This window comes from Mixophyes fleayi, chromosome 7 (genome assembly GCF_038048845.1).
Source record: "Mixophyes fleayi isolate aMixFle1 chromosome 7, aMixFle1.hap1, whole genome shotgun sequence".
Taxonomy (NCBI): domain Eukaryota; kingdom Metazoa; phylum Chordata; class Amphibia; order Anura; family Limnodynastidae; genus Mixophyes; species Mixophyes fleayi.
In genome coordinates this window covers 77,228,700-77,248,947 of record NC_134408.1, presented here as the reverse complement: position 1 = coordinate 77,248,947, position 20,248 = coordinate 77,228,700, and the positions used below count along the sequence as shown (strand labels likewise).

Here is a 20,248-nt window from a genome sequence, read left to right as displayed (position 1 = left end):
TTAAGTTAAAGGAGTATACACTGAAATATAGAAAAGGGCTGCGCATGCGCAGACCCTCAGGATGGTGGACGGCCACGGTTCCTAAATGTCCGGGAAGAGGCACTCACGGTCCGGTGAGTGACATTAACTCATCTTTGACTCGGTCTGCTAGTCCTTGCCAAAATGTCGCCACCAAAGCTTCATTGTTCCAAATGAGCTCAGAGGACAAGGTGCGAAACTAAATTGCGTACTGATCGACTGTCAGAGATCCCTGGCGGAGGGTTAAGAGGCTGGAGGCAGCGGAGGATATGCGACCAGGCCTATCAAACACCTTTTGGAAGGCCTCGATAAAGGTGGAGGCGTTAGACAGTATCGGGTCATTCCGTTCCCACAATGACCAATGGCCCAGGCTAAAGCTTGTCTGGACAATAAGGATATAATGAAAGCCACTTTAATGCGTTTCGAGGGAAAGGATGCTGGATTATACTCTAAGTGGATGAGGCACTGATTTAAAAATCCTCTGCATCTTTTGGGCTCTCCATCAAACTTATCAGGCGGGGAAAGTCTCAATGAAGCGGAGGACGCCACAGCAGGAGAAGATGAGGTTGCTGCAGCAGCCGAGGTCGTCACGGGAATGTTCTGAGCTGATGTCACTGACGCCTGAAGGGACTCGAGACGCGCAGCAACTCCTTGAATACATTAAAGCAACTGCGCCTGCTCGGACTCTGTTTTTCAACTCTGTGAGCCAGGTGGAGTAGAAGGTCTCGAGCAGAAGGTTCGTTAGGTGTTTTGGTTGACGTGCTAGAGCAAGCTGTCACGAAGGAGGCACGGAGTCTAACACGCCAATATTCACCAGGGACCCCCGCAAGGAGGTTTGGACTTCGGGGCGAACGACATGCAGGTCGCGGCCCTCCCAGGTAGCTACATGCGAGATTGCGGAGATATTCGTGGTCGTACAGGCAGAGTCAGGAACCAAGCGGGCAGATAAGGTACCGAATCAGGAGGCGAAGAGGAGTCAATAGGCCGAGGTCAAACTGGAGAATACAGTGCAGGACAAAAGGGAGATCCAAAAGCGAGGTCAGAGGAAGCCGGGTCGGACACAGGAGTAGAAAGGCAATAATAGATATATAGATAAAGCTGGAACGCTGGAGGCTAGATTACTAGTTGCTCTGGCACCCTAGTGGTGTCAGAGCAGGGTATTTAAAGGAAGTGGCCAGCCCTCATTGGTGGGCAGTGGGTTGGCAGTCAGACCGCTGACCGCGACAGGAAGTCCAGCAGCGCGTCCAGTTGCTATGGCAACGGGCGCGCATGCGCACCACGCCACCGGAAGAAGCGTCCCCGTTGCTTGGCAACGGGGTGCTCAGCCGGAAGAAGACGCTCCCTCTATCCCCTATAGTTTAGTATAGGCAGACCCCTTCTTCCCTCCATCCCTACAGAGTGCTATAGGCAGCACCCCCTGTCCCTATAGCTTAGTATATGTAGCCCCCCCTCCCTACAGTTTAGTATAGGCAGCCTTCCTTCCTGCATCCCTACAGCTTAGTAAAGGCAGCCTCCCTCTCTCCATCCTTATAGCTTAGTATAGGCAGCCCCCTCCCTCTCTCCTTCCTTCCCCATAGTTTAGTACAGGCAGGCCCCCCACGTTCACTTACCTTTAGTACCTTTTAAAGAACAACGAAAATCGAGCTGCTCACCAAACATTGGGGTCCACTGAGGAATACCCCGGCACCCTGGGGGGCCAGTCCGACGTTGTCCCTGATCCTCCCTGGCACATATATTCTCCAGACTTGAAGTTAACGCAATTATACGCTTTAACAAAATTCACATCAATCTGTGATATCCTTACAGAGATAGGAAGCCTAAACATTAAGTCTAATTACCCCCTCCTGTGTTTTCAGGTTAAAAAGACATGTTGGTCTCTGAGATGAAAAGGTCTAATTAACATGAGATTACCTGCCTTCAGACACTTTAAAAAAGACACTTTCTCCACACATATGCCAAATTGGAATTTCCTCTAGAAAAGTTACAAAACCGAACCATGAAATACTGTCTCAGAAATCAATACAGTTCCATATAAAATACATGCCAAAACAAATATCGGTACATTTGCAATGATATAAATTGACGCACTGCGCTATTAATTTAAATCAATTTATACAATAAGTTATTCATAAGTGATCTAATCAAAATGCTAATGCAGAGATTGGCACAAAATGGGAGTAAATTACTTTGTAAATGACATATGAGTCGTACACATCTTGATATGCATCCGGCTCTGCATCAGCACAACAGCATATGCTCCTGGTTAACGATAATGCATCATTAGCGAGTATTTGCACCTGCACCTAACAGATATATATATATATGTATTTTTTGGCAGGTCTGCATGAGTCGCATTTGCATAAACATTCCTTTACTATACTCCACCTTCCCAGTCCTCCCTCTCTAGGCACAGGCAGGTGTTAATTCCTGAAATGTGCAAGTCTACATAGGTTCATATGAGTGCATCCACTTTATGAGCATGAGCAGATTGATTTCAGGCAAGATAAACTACGCAAACTCGTGTGCATTAGCCCCAATATGCTGTGTCTAATAGTATGATGGTGATACACACAACACCTTTCTGCTTATATTACCTTGTCCATTACACCTTTCAGATGCCAAGGCTGTAGAGACATTCTCCTGTGCATTTTGTTTTAAAAGGCATTTTTGAGGATTATGCAAATCATCATACCCTGAGTTCCGAAAAATCGCCATCTGTTTTGCCACAACTTTTTCTATCTGAACCTAAAAGAAGAAAATGTTCAGATTAATTACTATTAATATATGAAAAAGTAAACTCAAATAAATATATTAAAATTATTTTCAGTAAGTGGAGGCATATTGTAACATTCACAAGTGCATTGTTTAATATTCCCATATTATGACAGAAGACATGTTTAAGTAAAGGATAGTATACGTACAGCTGCTGCACTAAGAATAGTATACCATGGTATTTGTTTAGTGACATTACCAATTCACTTTGTATTACGTCATACCCAGCTGTACCATGAACTAAGTTTATTGACAAAAAATATATTTCATACAAACAATAATAAGGGCTGTCTTTGTTTATAGTACAGAAACTGGCATACCTCTCACTGGTAATATGGAAACCATTTTGTTTCAAATAAGAGTAAAAGTTAAATTAGTAAAAATATCCATATCCATATATATTCAGCAATCTCATATTAAATGAAAGTTTTATGTACCTTTATTATTTATGATCTAGCATGTAGTGTGCACGGTGACATAGTGGTTGGCATTGCTGCCTCAAAGCGGCGGGTCATGGGTTTGATTTCAACTAAGGCTCTTTGGGAGTTTGTATCAGCTCCCCGTGTTTATGTGGGTTTCCTCCAGGTACTCTGGTTTTTACCCACACTCCAAGGACAAAAGAAGACTATGAAGCCATTTCGCTGAAACTGCCAAGACAGGCCAAGTGTGAGTGAAAGTCAAACTACATACAATCACAGTTGTCTTATGAAGGTCAATAAATTGTTATTGCATGAAGAAATTGTGATTCTGCAGTAGTCTTTAAATAATGTTGATCTTTTCTATAAAAAACAAAGTTAAGGCTAAGCCCTATTGAAATTTTTGAGCTTATTGTTCCACTAGCAGACCCATCTAAGCACACCAATAGCACAGGACATTTTGTAGATTTTCAGGATATTTTCTAGACAAGAAAATAACACCCCTTTCATGTATAATATAGGACCTCCTCAGTTATTTACATTAGTTGTTTTTTCTTATTTCCTCTATTTATTTTTTTCTTTGCCAATGAAAGAAAGTAAGTCTGACAAACGATTTTCTGGAAAAATGTGCCTCGTAACCACTGTCATCTAAAGGCTTTGCCTAATGAAAAATCTGGCCCTTATAAAGTGGGCCAGCATTGTTGGTTCCATGGTGTAATGGTTAGCACTCTGGACTCTGAATCCAGCGATCTGAGTTCATATCTCAGTGGGACCTTGAGTTACTTTTGGGTAGCACAGTGGCTCAGTTCAATTCCCGATCATGGCCTTATCTGTGTGGAGTTTGTATGTTCTCCCTGTGTTTGCGTGGGTTTCCTCCAGGTGCTCTGGTTTCCTTCCACACTCCAAAAAACATACTGGTAGGTTAATTGGCTGCTAACAAATTGACCCTAGTATGTGTGTGTGTGTGTGTGTTAGGGAATTTAGACTGTAAGCTCCAATGGGGCAGGGACTGATGTGAACGAGTTCTCTGTACAGCGCTGCGGAATCAGTGGCGCTATATAAATAAATGATGATGATGATTGGGATAAATTACCAATTATACACATATTGCTGCCTTACTGGATATTGGTGTTTCTCTTGCAGACATTTAGGTTTTCTAGGCCTATGGATATTTGAATTTGTCAATATATAATATATATTGGTTTGTGCTTTCTGTCTTATTATTGTCTTAAGTCCCCTGTCTATGTTACATTAAAACTCTTCAAATAAAAGCATTGTATAATATGCTCTTAAAGCTAAAGGCCATCCTTCACACATGAAAGGACTAAAATATTAACTGTGGACGTTAGAATTCCCTTCCTTGATGAAAGGGATCGTACCCATTTTATTACAAATGAATTAAAAATTTACCTTGAGGCAGAATAAGAAAACAGTTCACCCTTTGCTGAACGTAAAAATACAATTTGAACTGTTAAATTGATTGATTATAAGACTTTGTTATTTATATCTAAGGTCTATGGCAGTGTTTCCCAACTCCAGTCCACCTAACAGTCATGAATTTAAGTATATGTGTTACGCCTGAGGATCTGTCTGTACCCAAACTGGGTTGTGTCTCTGGAGTTAGGCTGATGACTATGTACACAAAGCTGGGTGGTCTGATTATGTTCCTTTGCATGTAAATGAAAGGACTGGTACAGGTGGTGATAGACTAGCAAAAGAGACCAGGCAGTAACTGGATCCAGACTGCAACCGGAATTCTAGAGCTAGAACGGAACCGAAATGCTGGAACCAGAATGGACCCGGACTGGAGCCAGAATGCAGACTGCACGGTCTGAGCTGGAACAATAGAAAAGACTGCAGACTGCTGAGAGTTTGAAAATACAACGTTGCACTGGCAACAGGGAAAGGCTCCAGGAAGACCTTTCATACTAGTTGTTGTTTTCTGATTGGAGACTGCTATCAGCTGGGCTGAAGCAGCACTCTGAGCTGCTGAGATGGATCAGGTGACTTGATCCAAGAAAGCAGCTCCCAAGATCTAGTTTTGGAGGGAATCTTAGAATAGAGGCTCCTATCCTGATTGGCTGAGAGGAAACATGTGGCTGAATCCAAGATGGCAACGCCCATACACTGATTCTGGAGGGATCTCTGGAGTGGAGACAGAATGGGCAGCATCTTGCAGAGAGATCTGAAATGAGCAGAGCCTGAGGACCACAGGGACAGCTTAGAAAGACAGCAGAGGGATTTAGTGACAATACCCCCCTTTTGAGGGTGGACCCTGAACACCTCTTGGGCTTCAAAGGGAATTTGTATGGAATATATGGCCCAAACGTGGAGCATATACATCGGTGGCTTTAATCCAGGTTCGATCTTCTGAGCCGTAACCCCTCCAATCGATAAGATACTGAAGATGACCTTGATGAACCCGTGAATTGAGTATCCTTTCCACTTCATACTCAACTCCTCATTGAGTTTGGAATATTAGGGGGTAAATATATTAAATGCCGATTTCTGCAAGATGCCGGAAATAGTCCAATTTGCAGTAAAAATGTAAAGCCATTGCTGCATTAAAGGCATTTGCTGCTTTAAATTTTCACAGCAAACTCACCGATTTCTGGCGACTTAATACATTTAGCACTAGGAGTCTGAGGGAGTGCAAAATGATTCTAGACCAAAGGCTCCAACAAGGATATCTGGAACGAGTTTGGGATTCGTAGATATGGAGGAAGTTTGAATTTGCAAGCAACTGGACTGATCTATGGGAAATGGACCAATGGAGCAATAGGCAAACTTCATGGAAGGTAGCTTAAGCCTCAGGTTGCGAGTGAAAAGCCAGACTTGATCCTGTGGCTTGAGACTGGATATTGCTTGACGTTTGCGATAAGCAAATCTTTTGTAGTTGGAGGAAGTCTTTAACAGGGAAGAATGCACTTCCTTCCATATTTTAGTGATTTTACTGATGTAAAGTACTATCAGCAGCAGGTGCAATGGCACAAGGAAGAAGCTGAAACTCATAGATAATAAGAAGGGGTGTAGACCCAGATGAGGAGTAGTACTGATTATTGTAGGATAATTCTGCCCAGCGTAAAAAGTTCTTTCCAGTTGTCTGTGATTAATATGCAAAGAAAAATTTCTAAGCCCTGATTCTCCCTTCCAGGTTTGGCCATTTGTTTGCGGGTGATAGGCAAATGAAAACTTGAGAATCACTTGGAGAGCTGAACACAAAGACTGCCAGAACTTGGCCCCAAACTGGGCCCCACGATATTTCTAACGGCAAGCCATGGAGCCGGAAAATCTCCTTGTGGTGAAATGAGGTATTAATATCACCCTACCCAGCCTGTCCCTTGTTTCTCACAAAGTGTGAATTATAGCATGTCCTTTTTATAGCCCTTGCTTTTGTTCCCCAGCTGAACAGAGTACAACTGCAGTGTCTAATTAAATGTGGATAATTGGACATTGCAGCCATGCCTAGATAAAAGACTTCTTCATTCCATGTTACCCATTGTAAAAATAAGTTGGCTGTTAATTCAGTTATGTTGTTATGCATTGTTGTCAAATTGAAGCCAGGTGGGTTATGGGTAAAGATCAGGTGGTGTCCAGGATAGAGGTGAGGGGTATGGAGCTGCATTCATTCTCCCCCTCCTTTCTCTACAGGAAGCATGGAACAGCTGGGGACCCTATGACATCACAAAGTAGTGTAAGAGGTTAATTTTAGGAGGGGCTGACTGCTACCCTATCTTTGGAGGTAGACAAGGCCAATTAGCAACCATTGTTCTCCATAGGATTAGTCCAGACACTTTGTCTGCATCCCAGGGGGGGGGGCTTCTGTGGAAACACAGCTCATCTCCACTCCCCCCTCCAACCCTCTGATCCAGGACCCACCAATGTTTAAAGAGATAGAGAGCCATGGGTTTGCCCAGGGAGAGGAAAGCACTGTGGAAATTTGACCCTAGATATAAGGAGCCACTCCAGGGGAGGAGGTGATATTCATTCTGAGGATTGATTTATGGAAGGTGCACTGTAGCTGGTTTTTAGTTTTCGTTCTCTACCAATGGACTACAGCTTCAGCTAAAAGAAGAACTCATGGGTCTTTAAGTCAGGACATCCAGGTGGGGTAAGGGACATATGAAACCTGCCTGGCATTTATTTACTGTGTGTACATAATATTCTAGTGTTGTTTTTATTACAATAAATGTATTGTTTTACTTACTAACTGCATATGTCTGAGTGACTAATGAGAATCTTATAAGGTACTGGGTAGGCTTCCCTGGCCTATGGAGGCACTCGTGGGTGGCCAGCCAGAGTGAAGTGGGTAGAATTGGGCCAGAAAATTCAGTATCTTCACACTCCTGTATAAACAATTAAGCCAGTTTTGGAGGGTAGTCTAATGAGAGGGATAAAATGAGCCATCTTGGAAAACCTGTCAACTACAACCCAAATGGTGTTGAGCCCATTAGATACTTGTAGATCAGTAATGAAGTCCATAGACAGAGGAGTCCAGGGTTGGTGAGGAATCGACAATGGTTGAATTTGGCCGGCAGGAGTCTGACAAGATATTTCATGTTGTGCACACATGGAATAGGAAGCTATGAATTCGTGGATGCCCTGCTTGAGAGTAGGCACCAATAGGATCTTAAGACAAATTTGAGAGTTTATTTTAAACTCCAGAATGTCCGAAGAATCAGGAGGCATGAGCCTATTGAAGCAATTTCTTGTGAATTGCTGGATCTATGAATTTTTTTCCCAGAGGCAAATGTTGGTGATAGAAAAGGACACAGGATCAATGATGGGACTTTTTTGGTGAGGCAAAAATCCTCATCTTGAACCATGGAACTAGAAAGGCATCGGCCTTACAATTCTGAGATCCTAGCCAGTAGGTTACCTTGAAGTCAAACCTAGAAAAGAACAAGGCCCATCTTGCTTATCTTGGATTGAGATACTGGGCTGACTTTAGATACAGAAGGTTTTTATGATCTGTGACAACAAAGAAGGGATATTTAGCACCTTTCAACAAATGTCTCTATTCCTCCAAAGCAAACTTAATTGCCAATAATTCTTGATCTCCTATAGAGTAGTTTTTCTCTTCCGGCAGAAATTTGCAAGAAAAACAGCCACAGGGATATAGATATCTATCCTCAAAACGCAGGGATAATACAGCACCTATACCTACTGTAGAGGCATCCATTTGCAGGATAAAAGTTTGGGATACATCAGGCTGGCAAAAAAACTGGAGAAGAAATGAAAAGTTGTTTGATGCAATTGAATGCTGCTTTAGCTTCTTCAGACCAATTGGAGGGATCAGACCTCTTTTTTGTAAGGGCTGTGATGGGAGCCACATGAGTGGAGAAATTTCGATTGAATTTCCTGTTGTAGTTCGCAAAGCCCAGAATGTGTTGGACTGCCTTGAGAGAAGCCAGTTGAGAATTGCCTTGCGCTTCTCTGGGTCCATCTGTAAGTCAGTACCAGAAATAATATAACCTAAAAAGGAGATGGTTGGTACTTCAAAGGTGCTTTTCTGCAATCAAAAAAGGAGCAGGTTGGTACAGAGTCATGATAGAACCTGTTTGACACGGGCACAATGTGATTACAGATTATTGGAAAAGATAAGAATGTCATCGAAGTAGACAAAAACTGTTTTGTAGAGGAGATTACGGAAAATTTAATTGACATAATGCTGGAAAACCGCTGGGGCTTTAGTCATTCCAAATGGCAGGACAAGGTACTCATAGTGCTTGTCACACGTGTTAAAAGCGGTCTTCCATTCGTCCCCTTCAAAGATTCGAGTTAAATTGTAAGCCCCTCCCAAATTTAGTTTGATAAAGTTGGTGGCACCTCTGGCACGATCAAATAGTTCCGTGTTAAGGGGCAATGGATAACGATTTTTAATGGTAATATCGTTCAAACCTCTATAGTCAATGCAGGGGTGGAGACCGCCATCTTTTTTCTTCACAAAAAAGAAACCTACTCCGGAAGGTGAGGAAGATGGACGGAAAAACCCCTTCTCAAGGTTTTCCTGGATATATTCAGATATTGTATCAGGTAGAGAGAGTGGGTAGGTACACCCCATAGGAGGTGTTTTCCATGGTATCAAATATATAGGACAATCCCACTCTCTATGTCGTGGTAAGGAGTCAGCACCAGGTTTACTGAAGATGTTATAGGATCCTGGGATCCACCATAATAATGATACAATGCCTTTGATCTTATTAATAACCAATCTCATAATTATTGGGATATAATGCAATTTGTGTCTTTTTCGCTATTTTAGTCACGTCGAATAATACACACCCGTGACATCTCAGATGTACTTTAGAGGCATTATTTCACTCAACCTTTTGAGCTTTCGCCTTATACCATGTCAACCATAAACAAGGTATCCCAGTTGTTCTGCTTGCGCATCCCAACTAGAAATCCGTAGAAGCGACTTACACGATTCCTGTGTTTGACAAGGCTATATATAAATATATATATACATATATACATACATATATATATATATATATATATATCTCGCCTAAATATTACACAAATAGCCCACAATTATGTGTTAATCGCTAAATAAATAGCAATCTATCATTTACCTCACCATACTGCATTATCTATATAAACATCCATTCATTGTATTCATTCCAGTTATCTAAACATACAAAACAGGCATAAGGATACAAGTCTTTTACTTTACAAAGATAATCAAACATACAGTACATAAATGCATACATGCAATACAGATAATACATTATAGATTAAACAGACAATGCTACAACTTCAGAAGTAAGTATATAATATACTAATCTGTTGTGTGTATGTGTGTGTGTGTGTGTGTGTGTATATTTACTAGTGCATATGCTGTAAGAGAAATGTATAGGAGTGAGTATATCATCAGTATTGCTCAATCGTGTTGTGTGTATAGATGTGAATGAATGTGTTTTAAGAATGCATGTGTGTATGCCATGTGGTCTTCAAAGATGGGGGATGGGATTAGGAGTTGCAGGTAAGTAAAATATATATATATATATATATATATATATATATATATATACACACATACACACACACATATATATATATATATATATATATATATATATATATGGTAAATAGACAGATATATGTTTAAGTGGTAGATAAAGAAAGATTAAATGAAAGAGAGAGAAAGATATAAGATAACAGAGATAATGGCATGTGGTCAGAGCAAAGAGGGTGAAAGAGATGAGGGGGATGGAAATTCATTGTAATGTAATTAGCAAACATTCCTGAAAGTATATGTGAAAAGGCTACTTAAAGATCCAGAAAGTTAAATGGAAAACTTTACATATAAGGTAAAGGATACAAAAGAAAGTTAATAGAAATACATGCAAGCAAGGAGAGTTATACAGACAGATATAAGAAGATAAAAGTTATAGACAGAAGCTTACTGGTAGTGCCTCTGAGCTCCAGGTGTAAGAGAAGTCCCCAGCTTCCAAGTATGTGTGTGGAGTGATCGAAAGAGACTGATTTGTCTCTTTCAATGGCTTATAAACCTTTACCCATAATGCATTGCCTCAGATGGGAGTGGTTGACCTCTGCCACACCCACGCAACTAGATACGGCCTGTAATTATGACTCACTCATCTGTGTTTCCTAGCAAGCACATGTCTTTTAGGTTCAAACAAAGAACTTACTCTGGAGCCACATATGAGAGACATTTTCTTTGGTTAGAATGCTCTGGCTTACAGCCAGTTCATATCTTAATCTGTGCATAAGTTTGGCGCATGTAAACAGCAGTGGAATGCTAGCGGCCATTATGCATGCTCAAGCTCCGCCCACCATGACTGCGTCATCAGCGGCGATATAGGAGCTCCTTCACAGAAGACATAAGAGAAGTCAAGGTAAGGTAAGGGTGGAAGCTCTTGACCAAAGGAGACTGTGGTCCAAAGTGGTATAACACGCTGGAGGCAGGAGTCCTTACAAGATACACACCAGGATGTAATCTGAGGCGTAATCCAATCAATCTGGAGGTTATGTAACCGGAGCCAATGTAAACCTAAAACTAAGGCATACGAAGCTTTGGGAATGATAACAAGCTTAAGCAATTCCGGGTGCAGAATCCCCACTCTGATCTTTAGAGGATGAGTCTGGTGGGTAAAATACTATCTGAGACTTCCTTTCACTGCCGTGATGTAGAAAGGTCGGGTTAATGGCTCTGTTGGTAGCCGCAAATCTTGAACCGTTGTTGCAGTAATTAAGTTTCCAGCGGCACCGGAATCAAGAAGAGCCGAGAGGTTCTTGGTTCGCTGAGCATGTTCAAGAGTGATTGTTAGCGCACAATCAGATTTTTGTGGAGAAGTATTGACTACTCCTGACAGACAGCGCGGCCTTCATCTCAGCTTTTCATAAAATCTTTGATGAACCCGGGAGAGTCACTTCTGCAGCCTCTGGGATTTTGCGTCTCCGCCAAGGCTCCCGTTCGGTGGCCCAATATGCTGTTCTTTTCCAGACTCTGTCCTCAGAACTGACATGGAACAACGATGCCCTGGTGGCTACCTTTTGGCAAGGCCTATCAGACAGGGTCAAGGATGCCCTTGCTTCGCAGGAACTTCCAACCACCTTGGAAGCTATGATTTCCTTATGTAATCGGGTAGACCTCCATTTCAGAGAGAGAACAGCCGAGAGAGACACCTCTTGGCGCCCTTCCAACAGAATAGCTCCTCGCTTTCCCCATCCTGTTGTGGAGGACGGACCTATGCAAATCGGACGATCATGACTAACACCTGAGGAACGCGAAAGGAGAATTAAGAACAAACTCTGTTTGTATTGTGCTGACTCCAGCCATCTTTTGACTGCCTGCTCCAAGAGGTCGGGAAATGCCAGGCCCTAACCTGCTCAGGAGAGGTCAGATTAGGGCTATCCAAAGCCTCTCCTCCTTTTGAAACTCCCAAAGTCTGCTCCTTTCCTGTCAACCTCCATGGACCCCTTGGTCCCCTCCACACTTTTGCTCCCCTCGACTCTGGTGCTGCCGGGAATTTTATTGCTCTTTCTTTGATTTTACAGGGTTCTATACCTATCGACCCCCTGAATACTCCAGTTTCCATTTCGGCTATTGATGGCTCTCGTATTGCTAACGGGACTGTTAAATTTTGTACAAAACCCATTACTCTTCATGTTGGAGCTTTACATCATGAAGAAATCATCTTCTGTGTACTACCTTTAACCACTTCTCCCATTATCCTGGGATTACCTTGGCTGCAACAACATTCCCCTTCGATGGATTGGTCTTCATCTCAAATCCTTTCTTGGGGATCATATTGTTTCCAAAAGTGCCTAACCAAAATCCAACCCCTTAGAGCGGTTTCTACCAGCCCTGAAGGCAACTCTTTAATGTTACCTATACAGTACCACTCCTTTCTGGATGTCTTCGACAAGGTCCGTTCGGAGACATTGCCTCCTCACCACTCCTGGGATTGCCCTATTGTACTCCTGCCTGGAAAGGTCCCTCCCAGAGGCCGTGTATACCCTTTGTCTCTACCAGAAACCAAATCCATGTCCGAGTATGTCAAGGAAAATCTCCAACGTGGCTTCATCAGACCTTCCACCTCCCCGGCCGGGGCAGGCTTCTTCTTCATAAAGAAAAAGGATGGGTCTCTGAGGCCATACATTGATTACCGGGGACTAAGTGCTATTACTGTAAAAAATCGCTTCCCCATTCCACTCATCACGGAGCTTTTCGACCGTATTAAAGGAGCCCAAATCTTTACTAAATTAGACTTACGAGGAGCTTACAATCTCATCAGAATCAAATCTGGGGACGAGTGGAAGACCGCTTTTAACACTCGCGACGGTCATTATGAATACCTTGTAATGCCATTTGGTCTGTGCAATGCACCCGCAGTATACCAGAGCTTTGTTAATGAAATATTTAGAGACCTTCTCTATTCGTGTACTTGGATGACATCCTAATCTACTCTCAAGACATCTCCTTTCACCGTCTCCACGTGGCAGAGGTCCACTTAAGACTACGACAGAATCAGCTATTCTGTAAGCTGGAGAAGTGCTCCTTCGAGCTCCACCAAATACCATTCTTCGGGTACATTGTATCTGGATCTGGAATGCAGATGGATCCAGACAAAATCAAAGCCATCTTGTATTGGCCCCTTCCGATTGGTCTCAAACCTATTCAGCGATTCATAGGTTTTGCTAATTATTATAGATGCTTTATCCATGGATATTCTTCCATTGTTGCTCCTATTGTAGCGTTAACACGCAAAGGCTCTAACCCAAAATCGTGGCCTCCTGCCACTGTAAAAGCCTTGGGGCTAGATTTACTAAGCTGCGAGTTTGAAAAAGTGGGGATGTTGCCGATAGCAACCAATCAGATTCTAGCTGTCATTTTGTAAACGGTACTAAATAAATGAAAGCTAGAATCTGATTGGTTGCTATAGGCAACATCCCCACTTTTTCAAACCCGCAGGTTAGTAAATCTAGCCCTTAGAGTTTCTCAAAAACGCCTTCTCCACGGCACCTATCCTCAGACAACCTGACACCTCGTTACCATTCCTCCTGGAGATCGATGCCTCCAACATTGGCATAGGGTCCGTTCTCTCTCAAAAATCACCTGATGGTCAACTTCACCCATGCGCATTCTACTCAAGGAAGTTCCTCTCTGCAGAGGTGAACTATACCATCGGGAATAAGAAATTGCTGCCAATCAAGGCATCTTTGACTGAATGGCGTTACCTTTTGGAGGGGGCACTTCATCCTGTTACCATTTTTACAGATCATAAGAATTTATTATACCTTCAGACCGCACAGTGTCTGAATCCCAGGCAGGCTCGTTGGTCACTCTTCTTCTCCCGCTTTGACCTTCGTATCACCTTCAAGCCGGGGAGTCAAAATAAAAGAGCTGACGCCCTATCCCGAGCTTTTTCCTCATATATGCCTCAGGAGGAGTACTCTTCTCGTTCTATCTTGGATCCTACATGCCTCCTGGGCACCACGAGGCTCCGACCTCCAACTCCTCCAACGGGAAAAACCTTCGTCTCTACTGGCCTTCGCCAAAAACTCCTAAAACATTTCCTTGCTAGCCTCTTTTCCGGTCATTCTGGTATTCGCAAGACCACTGAATTAATCTCCAGGCACTACTGGTGGCCAAAGCTACACTCCGATGTCAAGGATTACACTGCGTTCTGTAACACCTGTATGCAGCACAAGTCCTCACATCAGTCTTCTCCTGGCCAATTAATTCCATTACCCGTACTGCGGTCACCCTGGACTCATATCAGCATGGACTTTATTACTGAATTACCATCCAGTAAGAATTGCACCGTCATTTGGGTCGTGGTGGACCGTTTTTCAAAAATGGCCCATTTCATTCCTCTGATTGGTCTGCCATCCTCTCCAGTTCTGGCATCCCACTTTATCAAAGAAATATTCCGCTTACATGGGTGTCCTGCCGAAATAGTCTTGGACCGAGGCGTCCAATTTGTATCCAAATTCTGGAAATCCCTTTGCAAGTTGTTAAATATCAAATTGAATTTTTCTTCCGCCTACCACCCTCAGTCTAATGGGCAGACCGAACATGTTAACCAGGACTTAGAATCTTTTCTCAGAATGTTTTCCTCGGCCAATCAGGACAACTGGGTGGACCTTTTACCCTGGGCTGAGTTTGTCCACAATAATGCCTGCCACGAATCCACTTCTGTGTCACCCTTTTTTGTGGTCTATGGACATCACCCTTCTCTTCCAGAATTCACTTACCTCCCACCCACCCAAGTTCCTGCTGCTGATGCTCTTCACCGCAACTTTCATTCTATCTGGACCCAAGCAAGATCTTGTTTCAACGCCGAGTATTTCTTCCCTTTAAAATTGGAGATAGAGTCTGGCTATCAACAAAAAATTTACGTCTTAAAGTGCCATGTATGAAGTTAGCTCCACGCTTTATTGGTCCTTACAGCATTTCTCGAGTCATAAATCCTGTATCTTTCAAGTTACGATTACCTGCTTCCCTTCATATTTACAACGCTTTCATGTTTCCTTATTAAAACCATTAAGGATTAACCGTCCTCCACCATTACTAATGTTCATCAGGAAGAGGAATTTGAACTTAAACAAATCCTGGATTCCAAGTATTATAAAGGTAGCCTGAAATATCTGGTAGATTGGAAGGGGATACGGCCCTGAAGAAAGGTCATGGATAAGGTCCTCCGACATCCACGCACCAAAATTATTGGAGAAGTTCCATAAAAAGTTTCCTTTGAAACCCAATAATAGCCATGCGGTGCCCACCTTTAAAGTGGGGGGGGGTACTATCACGCGCCGGGTAATCGGGTATATGACCCGATACCCGGCTTACTTACCTGCTCCTGCCGTCCGCTCCGTCCAGGCTGGGCGCCGCCATCTTTCCGAGTCTGCGCATGCGCAGACCCGACCTGTCAATTTCCCTCTCCCTCTTACTATTGGTGGAAAAACAGTTGTCCGCAGAGCTGACACTCTACAGCCTCTCCTCGTGTTCTGCATAAACCTGCTGGCTATATATTGCTTATACATCATCTCCATTATTCGTGAGTAACCTGCTTCTCTTCTGGCTTCTCTCTCTCATATCTCAACTGGCCGCTTCCAGTAGGGGCCGCCACCTGCAAGCGGGTGCAGCTAAGTCCAAACCGCCTTTCGGCTGGTCCCTTGCGAATACCTCTCCCTTGTTAGACTCCGCGCCTTACTGGGAGTTATATTTAGTTCCAGGCTGGTTACCGTTCCTTGCCACTCCTGTCGCAGAATTGTGACGCGGAACCGTGACAGATCCCTGCAGAGCATTCCTCCCACCAACACTGTACCTGCTCCCAGCAGATGCCTACAGAATATCCCTCCTCCTGAAACACAATACTTGCTCCTGACATACCTCTGCAGAGCTTTTCTCCCTCCAAGACTGTGGCTGCTCCTAAAAGATACCTGCAGAACATAGCTCATCACCAAACAGTATCTGCTCCTGAAAGATCCCTGCAGAGCATTCCTCCACCCAAAACACTTCCCGTAGCTGACAGACCCCTGTAGAACATCCTTACATTCAACATACTACCCCCTCCTGAAAGATCCCTGGAGAAAATTCCTCCCACCAACACTGTACCTGCTCCCAGCAGATCTCTACAGAATATCCCTCCTCCTGAAACACAATACTTGCTTCTGACATACCACTGCAGAGCATTTCTCCCTGCAAGACTGTGCCTGCTCCTAAAAGATGTCTGCAGAACTCAGCTCATCACCAAACAGTATCTGCTCCCGAAAGATCCCTGCAAAGCATCCCTCCACTCAACATACTACCGCTCCTGACAGATCCTTGTAGAGCATTCCTCCCTCCAATATTGTGCCTAATCCTAAAAAATATCTGCAATACATTACTCCTCACCAAATATAGTTCATGTGGCTGATGGATTCCTGAAGAAAATCTATCTATGCATTTGGATTACACTATTGAGCAATTTACTAAAATAGTCTTGATAGCTTTATGTATCCTTAAAAGTTAGCTTACGAGTTGTGAAAGAAGGTAATGTCAGACATTGCTTACTGAAAACCAAACTAAGTTGAGGCTTATACATCAATTTAATTTAACTCTATTGTTATTTTGTAGTTCTAATTTTTTATGAAGTTGCATTACTGTCTCTTTCTAAGACACCCAGGCCCTAAACTACGATAAAGCTAAACTAAGAAAATGTAATAGTACTGTATGTGTGTATTCCAGTGAACACACAAATCTGTGGCAGATACACCATTTTGTGAGTGACAGCAATCTCACTACATGATAGTGCTGAATCTGCAGCTAACTGCAGGATGTGATGGCATACCATGTCTGTATTGCTCAAGGAACACGTCCATTAAGGCTTCTGCCTTAATCGTCGTAATTTCATTGCTTTCAATAGTTTTCTTAGATTTTAGATGGTGTGTAAGGAACCTTAATCAGACATGTTAAACCGTAAGGTTTTTTGTCTATGGAATTTCAAGGCTTTTTGTAAAGTAAAAATATTGATAATTTTCAAATTCTATGTATGTATATGTGAAATCACCCACCCTCTGCCCAGCAACAATTCTCTATCACATGCCACCCTGCCCCCTAAATTATTACATGCCCCTCCCACTGCAAACCAAGTTCTCTCACATGACACCCACTTTTCTCACATGCCATCTCCTGCTCATCAGCCTTTCACACATATGGGCCCTTGCTGACCAGCTACTTTTTTATATGCCACCACCTATCAACTAGATTTTCTCTCACATGCCACTCCCTGACCATAAGCTTCTAATATCAGCCCTGCACACCAGCTATTCTATCACATGCCACCTCATAACCAAAAGCTTTTTGCTCACGTTACCCCATGTCAACCAGCTTTTCCCTCACATGCCACCCAACTCACCAGCTATTCTCTCACATTTCAACCTCTGCTCCGCCAGTGACAACTTCACAACACAGAGAGCCATCCTCTGGTCCCTGCACAACACAGAGAGCCATCCTCTGCTCTCTGCACAACACAGAGAGCCATCTTCTGACCCTGCACAACACAGAGAGCCATCCTCTGGCCCCTGCACAACACAGAGAGCCTTCTTCTGACCCCTCCACATTACATAGAGCTATCCTCTGACCCCTCCACATTACATAGAGCCTTCCTCTGACCCCTGCACAACACAGAGAACAATCCTCTAACCCCTGCACAATACTCTAACCCCTGCACAATACATAGAGCCATTCTCTGAGCCCTACACAACATAGAAAGCCATCCTCTAACCCCTGCACAATACATAGAGCCATCCTCTGTCCCCTGCACAAGACAAAGAGCCATCCTCTGACCATGTACAAGACAGGGGTCATTCTCTGACCCCTGCACAATACAAAGAGCCATCCTCTGACCCTGCACAACACAGAGAGCCATCCTCTGACCATGTACAACACATAGGTCATCCTCTGTCCCATGCACAATACATAGAGCCATCCTCTGACCCTGCACAACACAGAGAGCCATCCTCTGACCCTGCACAACACAGAGAGCCATCCTCTGACCCTGCACAACACAGAGGTCATCCTCTGACCCCTGCACAATACATAGAGCTATCCTCTGACCCCTCCACATTACATAGAGCCTTTCTCCGACCCCTGCACAACACAGAGAGCCATCCTCTAACCCCTGCACAATACATAAAACCTTCTTCTGACCCCTGCACATTACATAGAGCCATTCTCTGACCCCTGCACAACAGAGAGGGCCATCCTCTGACCCCTACACAATACATAGAGAAATCCTCTGACCCTGTACAACACAGAGAGCCATACTTTGACCCCTGCACAATACATAGAGCCTTCCTCTGACCCCTGCACAACACAGAGAGCCACCCTCTGACCCCTGCACAATACATAAAGCCTTCTTCTGACCCCTGCACAACACAGAGAGCCATCCTCTGACCCTGTACAACACAGAGGTCATCCTCTGGTCCCTGCACAACACAGTGAGCCATCCTCTGGTGTCACGAGCCGCGGCGGCTCCGGGCACCGCCGCGACTCGCTTCCTCCTCTCTCTCCACGTCCCGGCTGTCGTCATGACGACCGGGACGTCACATCCCCATTGTCCCGGCCGCCTCTCTCTCCACGTCCCGCCTGTCATCATGACGACCGGGACGTCACATCCGCATTGTCCCGGCCGTTGCCAAGATAACGGTCGGGACGCTAGTGAGCTGCAGCGCCGCATCCCGACATTCAGGGAAGCCGGGCGCGCGCGCTAATCAAGCCTTAGCCAGGTGGCTAAGTACAGGACATGCCCCCAGTCTTCCATCATTGGCCAGCTTGCATTTATAAGGCAGGGAGGGGCAATCCTCCCCTGCCGGTTATAGTTCCTGCTTTGCTGTATACTAGCCTGCTGTATTCCTCGTTCCCTGTTACCATTGGATTTGATTATCGTTGCCGACCTTTGCCTGATACCTGACTAAGTTTGATTGCCTGTGCCCCTGATTTGTTTGCCTGGACTCCTACACTGCTGTTTTGCCTGTGACGTCTGACTTCAGTGTGTCTACTGGATATTATGTCGACTGCCGGCCCTCGACCCTTGCCTGGAATTCACTCTGCTGATTGCTCCTATACGCTATTGCTGGGTTCTCCCCAGTCAGTGCACAACTCACGACCCTCAGCTGTCTGCGGCCAAGTCTGTCCCCATCACTAGGGGCTCCAGCAAAAAACAGACTTCTGAGTAGACTCTGGGTTTTGATGTACTGGCTGGAAGGGTCCTAACATCTGGTCCCTGCACAATACAGAGAGCCATCCTCTGGTCCCTGCACAACACAGAGAGCCATCCTCTGGTCCCTGCACAACACAGAGAGCCATCCTCTGGTCCCTGCACAACACAGAGAGCCATCCTCTGCCCCCTGCACAACACAGAGAGCCATCCTCTGGTCCCTGCACAACACAGAGAGCCATCTTCTGACCCCTCCACATTACATAGAGCTATCCTCTCACCCCACCACATTACACAGAGCCTTCCTCTGACCCCTACACAACACAGAGAACCATCCTCTAACCCCTGCACAATACATAGAGCCATCCTCTGACTCCTACACAACACAGAGAGCCATCCTCTGACCCTGCACAACACAGAGAGCCATCCACTGACACCTGCACAACAAAGAGTGCCATCCTCTGACCCCTGCACAATACATAAAGCCATCCTCTGACCCTGTACAACACAGAGAGCCATCCTCTGACCCCTACACAATACATAGAGCCTTCCTCTGATCCCTGCACAACACAGAGAGCCTTCCTCTGGTCCCTGCACAAGACAGAGAGCCATCCACTGACGCCTGCACAACAGAGAGAGCCATCCTCTGACCCCTGCACATTATATAGAGCCATTCTCTGACCCCTGCACAGTACATAGAGCCATCATCTGACCCCTGCACAATACATAGAGCCATCCTCTGACCCCTGCACAATACATAGAGCCATCCTCTGACCCCTGCACAATACATAGAGCCTTCCTGACACTTGCACAATATATAGAGCCATCCTCTGACCCTGCACAATACATAGAGCCATCCTCTGA

The 20,248-nt window shown here is 44.4% G+C and overlaps 1 protein-coding gene and 1 non-coding gene across 14 annotated transcripts in view; one reads left to right on the top strand and one right to left on the bottom strand.

Moving 5' to 3' along the window:
* NAB1 (NGFI-A binding protein 1) overlaps positions 1 to 20,248 on the bottom strand; it is a 613,281-nt gene that overhangs the window by 242,606 nt on the left and 350,427 nt on the right. For all 13 annotated transcript variants that reach the window (XR_012678254.1, XR_012678255.1, XR_012678256.1 and 10 more), the window contains one exon: positions 2,613 to 2,763. Coding sequence is in view for 10 of the 13 variants with exons in the window: in XM_075180002.1 (XP_075036103.1) it covers positions 2,613 to 2,763 (151 nt within the window). In the remaining 3 variants the exon portion in view is untranslated. The remainder of the gene's footprint in view (positions 1 to 2,612; positions 2,764 to 20,248) is intronic.
* TRNAQ-CUG (transfer RNA glutamine (anticodon CUG)) lies at positions 3,910 to 3,981 on the top strand. The gene has a single exon. It is a non-coding gene; the product is annotated as a tRNA-Gln (tRNA).